This window comes from Rhinopithecus bieti, unplaced genomic scaffold (genome assembly GCF_001698545.2).
Source record: "Rhinopithecus bieti isolate Rb0 unplaced genomic scaffold, ASM169854v2 scaffold_5626, whole genome shotgun sequence".
NCBI lineage: Eukaryota > Metazoa > Chordata > Mammalia > Primates > Cercopithecidae > Rhinopithecus > Rhinopithecus bieti.
In genome coordinates, this window is record NW_016805666.1 from 4,867,136 (window position 1) to 4,879,087 (window position 11,952).

At 38.0% G+C, this 11,952-nt stretch overlaps 1 protein-coding gene across 1 annotated transcript in view; it reads left to right on the plus strand.

The window, feature by feature from the left end:
• The window catches only part of OSTN (osteocrin), a 30,761-nt gene that overhangs the window by 789 nt on the left and 18,020 nt on the right, over positions 1-11,952 (plus strand). Inside the window, exon 2 of the mRNA XM_017873388.1 lies at positions 5,093-5,307. Coding sequence (XP_017728877.1) covers positions 5,093-5,307 — 215 coding nt within the window. The remainder of the gene's footprint in view (positions 1-5,092; positions 5,308-11,952) is intronic.

The window sequence follows — 11,952 nt, forward strand, 5'->3', positions numbered from 1 at the left end:
ATCTGATCTTATTAGAAACATATTCTTCATGTTTCTTAAATAGCATCAAGTGAGAGTCTCAAATGCATTATATTGAAGGACAAGTTTTATAAAAGTTTTGTTTTTTTTTTAAGATTAAGGATATTTCTTGAAAAAACGATTGTTGAGTGTGTGTTAGTTGGAAAAATAAAAGCATGTTTTTGGAGGATGCTTTGAAAGATAAAAAACCTTTGCCCTTTGAAGGTTTATCTCCTTCTTTAGGATTTATTTCGGGTTATTTCTGCATCATTCCCGTCTCCAGTTTCTATATTGTCAGGATTATACAGGGAAGTGATAGAAGCTAAGATCTCAGTAGTTTGAAACCATATTGTGGGCTTTGTGCTGTCAGTAATAAAGAACTGTGAGAGATTTGTAAATTTCTTTTTATATGACAAAAGTAGTATTGGGGATAACTAACTTTATAACAGTATTATGGGCGAAATAGAAAAGAGAGAGATAGGAGGTATCAAAGCAAATTGTAAGGTGATTAAGGGAGTACACTAAGCAGTAAGGAGGACTTCATTTAAAGTCACCACTTGGATGACCTGAGGTCAAGAGTTGGAGAAAAGCCTGGCCAACATGGTGAAACTCTCTCTCTACTAAAAATCCAAAAATTAGCTGGGCGTCATGGTGGGTACCTGTAGTCCCCACTACTTGGGGAGCTGAGGCAGGAGAATCACTTGAACCTGGGAGGCAGAGGTTGCAGTGAGCCAAGATTACGCCAGCCTGTTAACAGAGCAAGACTCCGTGTCAAAAACAAAAACAAAACAAAAAAAACAGCAACAAAAAATACCAATGACGGGAATCAAAAATAGCAGCCAGAAGATAGATTGTCCTGCAAGAACTGACCAGACTTAGGGCACATATGACTGGATAAGGAAACAGGAGGCTCAATAGCTTTCAGTTTACATGTCAGGCTACAGGTATTTTAAAAGAGACTTGCTTGAGTCAATGATTAAAGGGCTTGAAAATGCTACTCTTTTGTTCTATTGGAGAAAATGAAGAGAACAGAAAAATGTATTAGTCCGTTTTCATACTGCTATAAAGAACTGCTCAGTCAGGTGTGGTGACTCATGGCTGTAATCCCAGCATTTTGGGAGGCTAAGGTGGGTGGATCACTTGAGGTCAGGAGTTCAAGACAAGCCTGTCCAACATGGTGAAACTCCATCTCTACCAAAAATGCAAAAATTAGCTGGGCATGGTGGTGACCACCCATAATCCCAGCTACTCAGGAGGCTGACGCAGGAGAATCACTTGAACCTGGGAGGCAGAGGTTGCAGTGAGCCGAGATCAAGTCACTGCACTGTAGTCTGGGCAACAGAGTGAGACTTTGTCTCAAAACAACAACAACCACCAAAAAAACTGCCCAAGACTGGGTAATTTATAAAGGAAAGAGGTTTAATTGACTTATAGTTCTGCACGGCTTGGGAGGCCTCGGGAAACTTACAATCATGGCAGAAGGTGAAGGGAAAGCAAAGCGTATTCTTCACAAGGTGGCAGGAAGGAGACTGAATTACCAAACGTCTATAAAACCACCAGATCTTGTGAGAACTCACTATCATGAGAACAGCATGGGAGAAATCATCCCCATGATTTAATTACCTCCACCTGGTCTCTCCTTTGACATGTGGGGATTATGGGTATTACAATCCAAGATGAGATTTTCGGTCAGGTCACAGCCAAACCATACCATTTTGCCACTTGCCCCTCCCAAATCTCAGATCCTCACATTTCAAAACACAATCATGCCTTCCCAAGAGTCCTCCAAAGTCTTAACTTATTCCATCATTAACCCAAAAGTCAAGTCCAAAGTTTCATCTGAGACAAGGCAAGTCCTTTCCACCTATGAGCCTGTAAAATCAATAGCAAGTTTGTTACTTCCTAGATACAATGAGGGTACAGGCACTGGACAAATGAACTCACTCCAAATGGGAGAAATTTCCCAAAACAAAGGGGGCACAGACCCCATGCAAATCAGAAATCCTATAGGGCAGTTATTAAACCTTTGGAGATCATTCCAAAGCCATTTCCTTTGACTCCATGTCTCACATCCAGGTCATGCTGATGCAAGAGGTAGGTTCCCATGGTCTTGGACAGCTCTGCCCCTGAGGCTTTGCAGGGTACAGCCCCACTCTCAGCAGCTTTCAAGGGCTGGCATTGAATGTCTATGGCTTTTCGAGATGCACAGTGCAAGCTCTCAGTGGATCTATCCAATCTGGGGCCTGGAGTACTGTGGCCCACTTCCCACAACTATACTAGGCAGTACCACAGTGGGGATTCTGTGTCGGGGCTCCAACCCCACATTTCTCTTCTGCATTGCCCTAGCAGAGGTCCTCCATGAGGGCTCCACCCCTTTAGCAAATTTCTGCCAAGACATCCAGGTATTTCTATACATCCTCTGAAATCAAGGCAGAGGTTCCCCAAACTCAATTATTTACTTCAGTGTACCAGCAGGCCCCAAAACATGTGTAAACCACCAAGGCTTGGGGCTGGAACCCTCTGAAAGAACGACCTGCCTGTATGTTGGCCACCCTTAGCCACAGATGGGATGCAAGGCATCAAGTCCCAAGACTGCATAAAGCAGCAAGGCCCAGGGCCTGGCCTATTAAACCATTTTTCCCTCCTAGGCCTCTGGGCCTGTGATGGGAGGGGCTGCTGTGAAGCCATCTGACATGCCATGGAGACATTTTCCCCATTGTCTTGGCGATTAGCATTTGGCTCCTAGTTACTCAAGCAAATTTCTGCTGCTGGATTAAATTTCTCCTCTGAAAATGGATTTTTCATTTCTATTGCATCATCAGGCTGCAAATTTTCCGAACTTTTTGCTTTGCTTCCCTTTTAAACATAATTTCTAATTTCAAACCATCTCTTTGTGATTAGATAAAACTGAATGCTTTTAAGAGCACCAGCTCATATTTTGAATGCTTTGCTGCTGAGAAATTTCTTCTGCCAGATACCCTAAACCGTCTCTCTCAAGTTCAAAGTTACACAGATCTCTAGGGCCAGGGCAAAATGCCACCAGTCGCTTTGATAAAGCATAGCAAGCGTCAGCTTTGCTCCAGTTCCCAACAAGTTCCTCATCGCCATCTAAGACCAACTCAGCCTGGACTTCATTGTCCATAAAACTATCAGCATTTTGGTAAAAACTATTCAACAAGTCTCTAGGAAGTTTCAAACTTTCCCACATCTTCCTGTCCTTCTGAGCCCTCCAAACTGTTCCAGCCTCTGCCTATTTCCCATTTCCAAAGTTGCTTCCACATTTTTGGGTATCTTTATAGCAGCACCCCACTCTCTGTGGTAACAATTTTCTGTTAGTCCATTTTCATACTGCTGTAAAGAACTGCCCAAGAGTGTGTTATTTATAAAGGAGAGAGGTTTAATTGACTTACGGTTCTGCATGGCCAGGGAAGCCTCAGGAAACACAATCATGGTGGAAAGTGAAGGGGAAGCAAAGTACCTTCTTCAAAGGCAGTGGAAAGAATGGATGCAGGAGGAACTACCAAACATATAAAACCAGCAGCTCTCATGAGAACTCACTCACTATCACAAGAACCGCATGAGAGAAGCTGCCTCCATAATTCAATTACCTCCCCTGATCTCTCTTTTCACATTTGGAGATGATGAGGATTACAATTCAAGATGATATGTTGGATGGGAACACAGTCAAACCATATCAAAAGACAATAGAAGGAATAATCTTAGAAGAAAAACAGAAAGTGAAGAAAAGTCAAAATCAAGGTCTATAGTCTGGCACATGGAAGAATCACTAGAAGTGGGAAGGGAAGAGATTCCCCAGAGCTAAAAATTTTTCCCACATGGGAATATTCTCACAATCTTAGAGAAAAAGCAGTATTTGTGGGACTACAGAATGACTAAAGATTGTTAGTAGGAGCATTTAAGAAATGCTATCATTGGGCCTCAGAGAGGAAAAGACAGACCTCACAAACTGAACAGCTATAGATTTATGACTTGGATGAAGTGCAAAGTGGCAACATGTGTAAGAAACAAACAAGAAAATTGACATGGTACACAAAGTTATTGGGATATCTCAGACACATTGCGGACACAAATACTGATAAATCACAGAGATAGAGAATGTGAGATGCTTAGACACAGAGACTAAATGTTTATTTTTGTATCCTTCATGTCCAATGCAGAACCTAGTACATAGTGGATTAGTAATGGCTTGAGTTAGTAAATAATGAATGAATGGTAAAAAGAAAATAGCATGAGATTTGGTTTGGAATTCATTTAATAAATATTCATCAGAAATTTGCTGAATACTAACTATGAGCAAAATATGAGATGAAGCATGAAATAAATCAAATGAAAGACTAATTAGACAAACGCATTGATTCAAGATTCAACCTAATAACAAATACAAATGTATTATAACCAACCTGGCACAAGGCAAAAAATAATAAGTGCAATGATGAAAGAGGTATATAGCAAAGCACTATGGGAATGATAAGGAAGGATGAAATTGTTGCTGGAAAAGAATCTTACAAAATGATTGGTAAATATGCTAAATGTTAAAGGCATTCCAGGAGTTTTTCTTTTCTTTTCTTGTCTTGTTTTTTTCCCTTGGTTATACCCCTCTTCTACGTGTTTCAGTCCCCAAAGATCTAGCAGTCTCTATGGAAAATAACTTCATAAGAAATTATAAGTCCAGGCACGGTGACTCATGCCTGTAATCCCAGCACTTTGGGAGGCCGAGGCTGGTGGATCACCTGAGGTCAGGAGTTCGAAACCAGCCTGGCCAACACGGTGAAACCCTGTCTCTACTAAAAATACAAAAAATTGGCCAGGCATGGTGGTGGGCGCCTGTACTCCCAGCTCTCTGGGAAGCTAAAGCAGGAGAATCACTTGAACCCGAGAGGTGGACATTGCAGTGAGCCAAGATCACACCATTGCACCCCAACCTTGGCAACAAGTGTAAAAGTTTGTCTGAAAAGAAATTATAAAATGTTACATGATGAGAATGTCAGCTAACGGTAGCAAAAGCCAAATGCATATATACATACTTGAAGTCTCTTTGTCTAAATGAATGGAATCACCTTTCCTTACCTTGTAGGTCTTTGATTCTGGAGTCATAGATGTGCAGTCAACACCCACAGTCAGGGAAGAGAAATCAGCCACTGATCTGACAGCAAAGCTCTTGCTTCTTGATGAATTGGTGTCCCTAGAAAATGATGTGATTGAGACAAAGAAGAAAAGGAGTTTCTCTGGTTTTGGGTCTCCCCTTGACAGACTCTCAGCTGGCTCTGTAGATCACAAAGGTAAACAGAGGTAAGTGAACTCTTAGAAAAGGAAAGTTTTTATTTTCTAATTATTTTATTCTGGATTCTAAAACAGAGAATTCCACATGAAAAATACAGTGAAAACTTTGTATAGAAACAGATTTGACAGCATGTTAGCTAATCTATAGGTTTAATAATACAGTTTTCAAAATAACTGTTTAGGGAGCAAAATGACTGCCACAGTGTGCATTAGTATTTTTGTCCTAATGTTTCCTAAGTAAGATTCTGTCTTATGCAGATATAAAACAGTTATTATAAGACATTACTGCATTTGGGAGGTGACGCAAAATGTGTGCTCAGTGGTATAAATGTTCTGGTGAGTTGAGTTTTCCATTTGCTAGAGGTAACTGGAATACCCTTTGGTCTTTACCGTTGATACAAACCTTTCCAAATTGTGTGAATGAATCTAAGTGAAAAGCTCTCAGAACTTGGAGTCAGAACACATGTGTTTCTGTCAAATTTCTGTTTCTTTCCATGTGACTTGTAAAGTATCTTATCCTCTCTGACACTCAGCTTATTTATCCACAAAGTGAGAACAATTACTTGGTTCCATAAAATTCAAATAAGATAATCAAATGTAAGTGCTTCATAGAATGCTAATTATTATAATAGATTTAGAGTAGTGAAACATCCCTTTAGGTCAGTAATTTAAAGTCATCATTTCAAACTTAGTTCCTTTTCTTCAATATCTGTTCTTCATACTGTACATTTCGTATTAGAAGTGGCACAAAAGACCACCTAAGTACCATAGACAGACACCTGGGAAATTGACCCAAGATTCCTTTTGTTCACCCTGAACATTTCTCACTAAACTCTGTAAATACTGTTTGCCTTATATATTAGAAAAGGAAATTATGTTTATCACAGCACTATTCACAATAGCAAAGTCATGGAATCACCTAAGTGTCCAACAGTGGTGGACTGGATACAGAAAATATGGAATGTAGACACCATGGAATACTATACAGTCATAAAAAAGAAAAGAATAAAATTATATTCTTTGCAGCTACATGGATGCAGCTGGATGCCATTATTCTAACTGAATTAATACAGAAACAGGAAATCAGATACTAGATGTTCTCACTTGTAAGTGGAAGTTAAACAGTGGGTATCCACGGGCATAAAGATGAAAACAATAGACCCTGGGGGCTCTAAAAGGGGGAAGGGAAGAGGGAGGAGTTGATAAACTACCTACTGAGTATTATGTTCACTATTTGGGTGATGGGTTCACTAAAAGCCCAAACCCCAGGATCGCCCAATATACCCACGTGGCAAACCTACATATGTATACCCTGAATCTAAAATAAAATATTTTTTAAAAATACTTTGTAAAAGATAAAATTTAATTCAAATAAATAAATAAGAAAATTTTAGGAGCTTCAGTAGTGCAACTAGTCAGTGTGCAGTACTTACAAAACAGGAAGCATTAGACTTACCTCATATATGAATATCTACACAAAAGTCATAGATAAAATGTTAGCAAATAGAATCCAACAGCACTTTTAAAAATATAATACATTTTGACCAAGGGGGGCTTATTCTAGGAAAGTAAATATGAGTTAATATTAGTAATTATATAATGTAATATTTCATATTAATAGAACAATAGATAAAAATCATATGATTATATCAATAGATGACAGAAGAGGTATTTGACAAAATCAAATATTTATTAACATCTAAGGAAGTGCAATGGAATAAGAACTGAGAAACGCTTTTTAAACATGATGTATATATATGCGTGTGTTTGTATTTTAGCCCAAAAGCCAGTATCTTATTTAATGGTTGAGGCACGTACTGTGTTCTTAAGTCAAAAAACTCAAAAGCGGCCAGGCGCGGTGGCTCAAGCCTGTAATCCCAGCACTTTGGGAGGCCAAGACGGGCGGATCACGAGGTCAGGAGATCGAGACTATCCTGGCTAAGATGGTGAAACCCCGTCTCTACTAAAAAATACAAAAAACTAGCCGGGCGAGGTGGCGGGCGCCTGTAGTCCCAGCTACTTGGGAGGCTGAGGCAGAAGAATGGCGTAAACCCGGGAGGCGGAGCTTGCAGTGAGCTGAGATCCGGCCACTGCACTCCAGCCCGGGCGACAGAGCGAGACTCCGTCTCAAAAAAAAAAAAAAAAAACTCAAAAGCAGAAACATGTCATCTCCACTTAAGTTAAATTACAAACTTAACACAATTCTAATAAAAAGTGCCATCAGTGTTGATGATAAAGTTCATATAAAAGAATAAAAGCTAGCATAGCCAGAAAAACTCTGCAAAAGAGACAGAAAAAAAAGAGCCCTACCAGATATTAGTAAGCAAAAGAATATAGTTTGAATAAGTGATGTTGGGATATGACGAAAAAGATAAAATTAATTCATTCTCAAACTATACATTATGATAAATTCTAAATGCATCAGAGATTTGATTGAAGAAATAGATGAACCTATATAGGTACTAGAAGAAGACATTATTGGAAGTTCTACATAGAGAAGGAATAGAGAAAGTCTTCTAAATTCAGATGTAAAATTTGAATAGAAAAAATAAGGAAAAAATTAATTACATATTTTAAAGTTTTCATGACAAAAGATACCATAAAACAAAGTAAAAACACAAAGAATAAACTGGAAAAAATGTTTGTAACTTAAATCAAAGGGTTACTATATTTAATATATAAAGAACCTTGAAAATAAAGAAGAAAAGAACAAACTATAGAAAAATTGGGGTAAAAAACAGTAGTCGATTCACGAAAAAAACGCAAATTGCCTTTAGTCATGTGAAAAGATGCACACCATTCTTGTTATAAGAAAAAAGTGTACTATGATTTTACTGATATACAATTCCTCACCTGACAGATTGGTAGAAATGGATTTTTGAAAAACCAGAATAATTACTGAGGCTATGAGAAAAAGGCATTCCCACGTGGTGCTGATTGGAGTGCAAAATGGAACCTACATGGAGACGAATGTCGCAATATCCAGCATAGTGTATGTGTGCTTACTTTTTGGCCCAGCCTTCCTCCTATTTCTAGATATCTCTCCCAAATATATACTAGTAAAAATGTGTTTAGAAGAAGAAAGCATGCATAAGGCTGTTCATTTCAGAACCACTTTTATAAACTTTTATTTAAAAAATAAAATTATAAGCAAAATACAGAAAAATATTGACACCTGTGATAACAAAGAAATGACTCTTAAGGGCAGTTTGTTGTCCGGGGGGAATAACTCTTTTTCGGAGGAGGCTTACTGGATCCTTTAAGTGAAAAGTGGTGTTGACAGACGGCCATCTGGGCATTAGGGTTGCTAATTTCTCTTGGATTAGTGATTGCTTTTAGGAATTTTAGAGGACAGACTGAGTTATGAGTGCATGCTGATATTAATCAGAAACATAAATTTATACTAATATGAATGTTTTTTGGACATTTTGAAATCATGCCATATCAGGTGTTATAATTTTATTTAACATGTTCAACTTATAACTTTATTTCATTTTTTCCATGCCATGAATCCCCTTTCTTATTTGCATCAAGAATGACAGAATTTGATTATCAAATAAATACATATTTGCTTTATTTCACAATACAAACTCAACCATCTCAGAATAGCAATACCAAGATTATCACCAGCAATACGATTTCTCAAAATAGTTTGTAGTTAATAATTTTACTGATGCTCAGATTGTCATACTTTAGCTAATTAGAACATCCTCAAATTGGCTCTTGAGTTCTTTTGAACTGAAATTAGAAATAACAAGTTTCCTTGCTATCAGGTATGACAAGATATTCAAGCTCACTTCGTACATTTTCTTCCCCAACTCTGCCTGGGGAAACAAAATTATGAGTTTTATAAAGAAATATTGTGCAAAGGAGGATTGTAATATTTAAGGTTCATTTACAATGGGCATTTGGCATCGACAGAACAAGTATTTCTATGCATACATTCAACATTTTGCAGCATATTTACATTCAAGTTACATTTCCAAATTCTATGCCAAATAGAGTCTAACTCACCATCACAAATCCCTCAGATATTACTAAAATCCTATTTATTTGGTAGGAGTGCAGTATTATCTTATTAGAAAATAATTTTATGTTCCTACTAGATAAACTGTATTTTTACTACTTCAACGAAATTCACTGACATTTTCTTCCTGGTTGAATGCATTAAATCTGTTTAAATCTATGACTGAAAAATCTTTAGAAAATGTTAGTTATCGGCCGGGCGCGGTGGCTCAAGCCTGTAATCCCAGCACTTTGGGAGGCCGAGACGGGCGGATCACGAGGTCAGGAGATCGAGACCATCCTGACTAACACGGTGAAACCCCGTCTCTACTAAAATACAAAAAACTAGCCGGGCGAGGTGGCGGCGCCTGTAGTCCCAGCTACTTGGGAGGCTGAGGCAGGAGAATGGCGTAAACCCGGGAGGCGGAGCTTGCACTGAGCTGAGATCCGGCCACTGCACTCCAGCCTGGGTGACAGAGCAAGACTCCGTCCCAAAAGAAAAAAAAAAAAAGAAAATGTTAGTTATCAATTCATTGTTTTTGAAAACATATAAATGAAGAGAACATTAAACTTACCTTTCTTATATGACCTTCACCAATAATAGCAGAGAAGGTGGAATTTTCTCTTTATAGAATTTTTGCATCTAAAACAATCAAGAAATTGTGTAATTAGTAAATGAGATAGAAATTTCTCTTTATAAAATTATTTTGGCTAAAAAATGACAGAATTAGAAAACTTCTGTTTTGCAAACCCTAATGAAATGATGGATCTAGACAATTATCATTAACTACTGTTAGCATCAGAAGAAGAAAACAGCAAGTCATTATATGCCTTCTGATAATAGAATCCAGCACTACCTATAAAATAGTACTGCCAAAAGCAGTCTTTTCTCTAGATCTATACATACCAATTTTCAGGAAATGTGAAAGACAGAAGTGAGTTCAGCGACACTACGGGGATGCAAATAGCAAAATCCAGACTGTGGGAAACTGCAGGACAAATAATCCAGTTTCTTCCATAAATAAATTACAGCGTTTGAAGGGATTAAAAAAGAGATAGAAAGGGAAGGGGATTCTAAAGTAGAGGGATTTATTAACCAGTTAAAACGTTTTACGTGTCCTTATTGAAACAATGATCCTTTAAAAAATTAATACACATAACAGACATTTGTGAATGTGAACAGTAATTATTTGGTGATGTTAAATAACGATTATTTACTTTTAAATATGAAATGATATGGACCTTTAAAATGAGAGCGATACCTCAGTTAAATATTTAAATATGAAAGTATTCATCTGATTTAAAAAAAATAATATATGAGTGGTAGTGGAATGGTTGAAGTAAGATTTGCAGTAAGCTGATAATTATTGACTTAGAATGGTGTGCACATGGGAGTTTGTTATACTATTCTATTTTGTCATATGTCTGAACTATTTTATAGTAAATTCCTTTAAAAACTAAGCAATGAGATAAACAGCGATCAGACCTGGTAAAAGAGTAAATAAATTAATCACATAAGGTCAAGAAAATGACTCAATATGTCAAAAACATATGAAGAATAGAATAAAACAAATTAATGTATAGTTTAATAAGAACTTTATGGGAACAAATAAGAGAAAAATAATTACTATTTAAATAACTTTTGGCCCAAGTGCAGTGATTCACAGTTGTAATCCCAGAACTTCGAGAGGCCAAGGTGGGTGGATCACTTGAAGTCAGTAGTTCAAGACCAGCCTGCCTAATATGGTGAAACCCCGTTTCTACTAAAAATACAAAAAAATTAGCTGGGCATGGTGGTGGGCGCCTGTAATCCCAGCTACTCGGCAGGCTGAGGCACAAGAATAACTGGAGTCCAGGAGGCAGAGGTTGCAGGGAGCCAAGATCGCACCACTGCACTCCAGCCTGGGCGACAGAGTGAGGACTCAGTCTCAATAAATAAATAAGTAAGTAAATAAATAAGTAAATAAATAAATAAATAAATAACAGGATATTTTATCAATACTTTTCAAGAAATAGTGAAAACATTTTCAAATTCAGTAATTAAAACAAATTTTGGCACACATAACTAGTGCCCTTTCTGACAGGGTAAGTGGATTATTCTGCTAAGAGAAAATCTTGTAGGAGATGGCTTAGAGGCGTAAACATTAAGGGCACATTCTTGCCTGGGCGCGGTGGCTCACGCCTGTAATGGGAGGCAGAGGCGGGTGGATCACCAGGTCAGGAGATGGAGACCATCCTGGCCAAGGTGGTGCAACTCCGTCTCCACTAAAATACAAAAAATTAGCTGAGCGCGGTGGTGGGAGCCTGCAGTCCCAGCTACTCAGGAGGCTGAGGCAGGGGAATCGCTTGAACCTGTAAGGCAGAGGTTGCAGTGAGCTGAGATCGGGCCACTGCGCTCCAGTCTGGCGACAGAGCAAGAGTCCGTCTCAAAAAAAAAAAAAAAAAAAAAAAAAAAAAAAAAAAAAAAATCTTTAAAAAGAAGAACAAAATTGAGAGGATTCACACTTCCCAATTACAACACTTACTACTAAGCAACAGTAATAAAGAAAGTGTGGTGCAGTCATAAAGACAGACAAACATATCAATAGAATTAATTGAAAGTCCAGAAATAAGCCTGGATGCCTATCATCAACTGATTTTTGGCAAGGG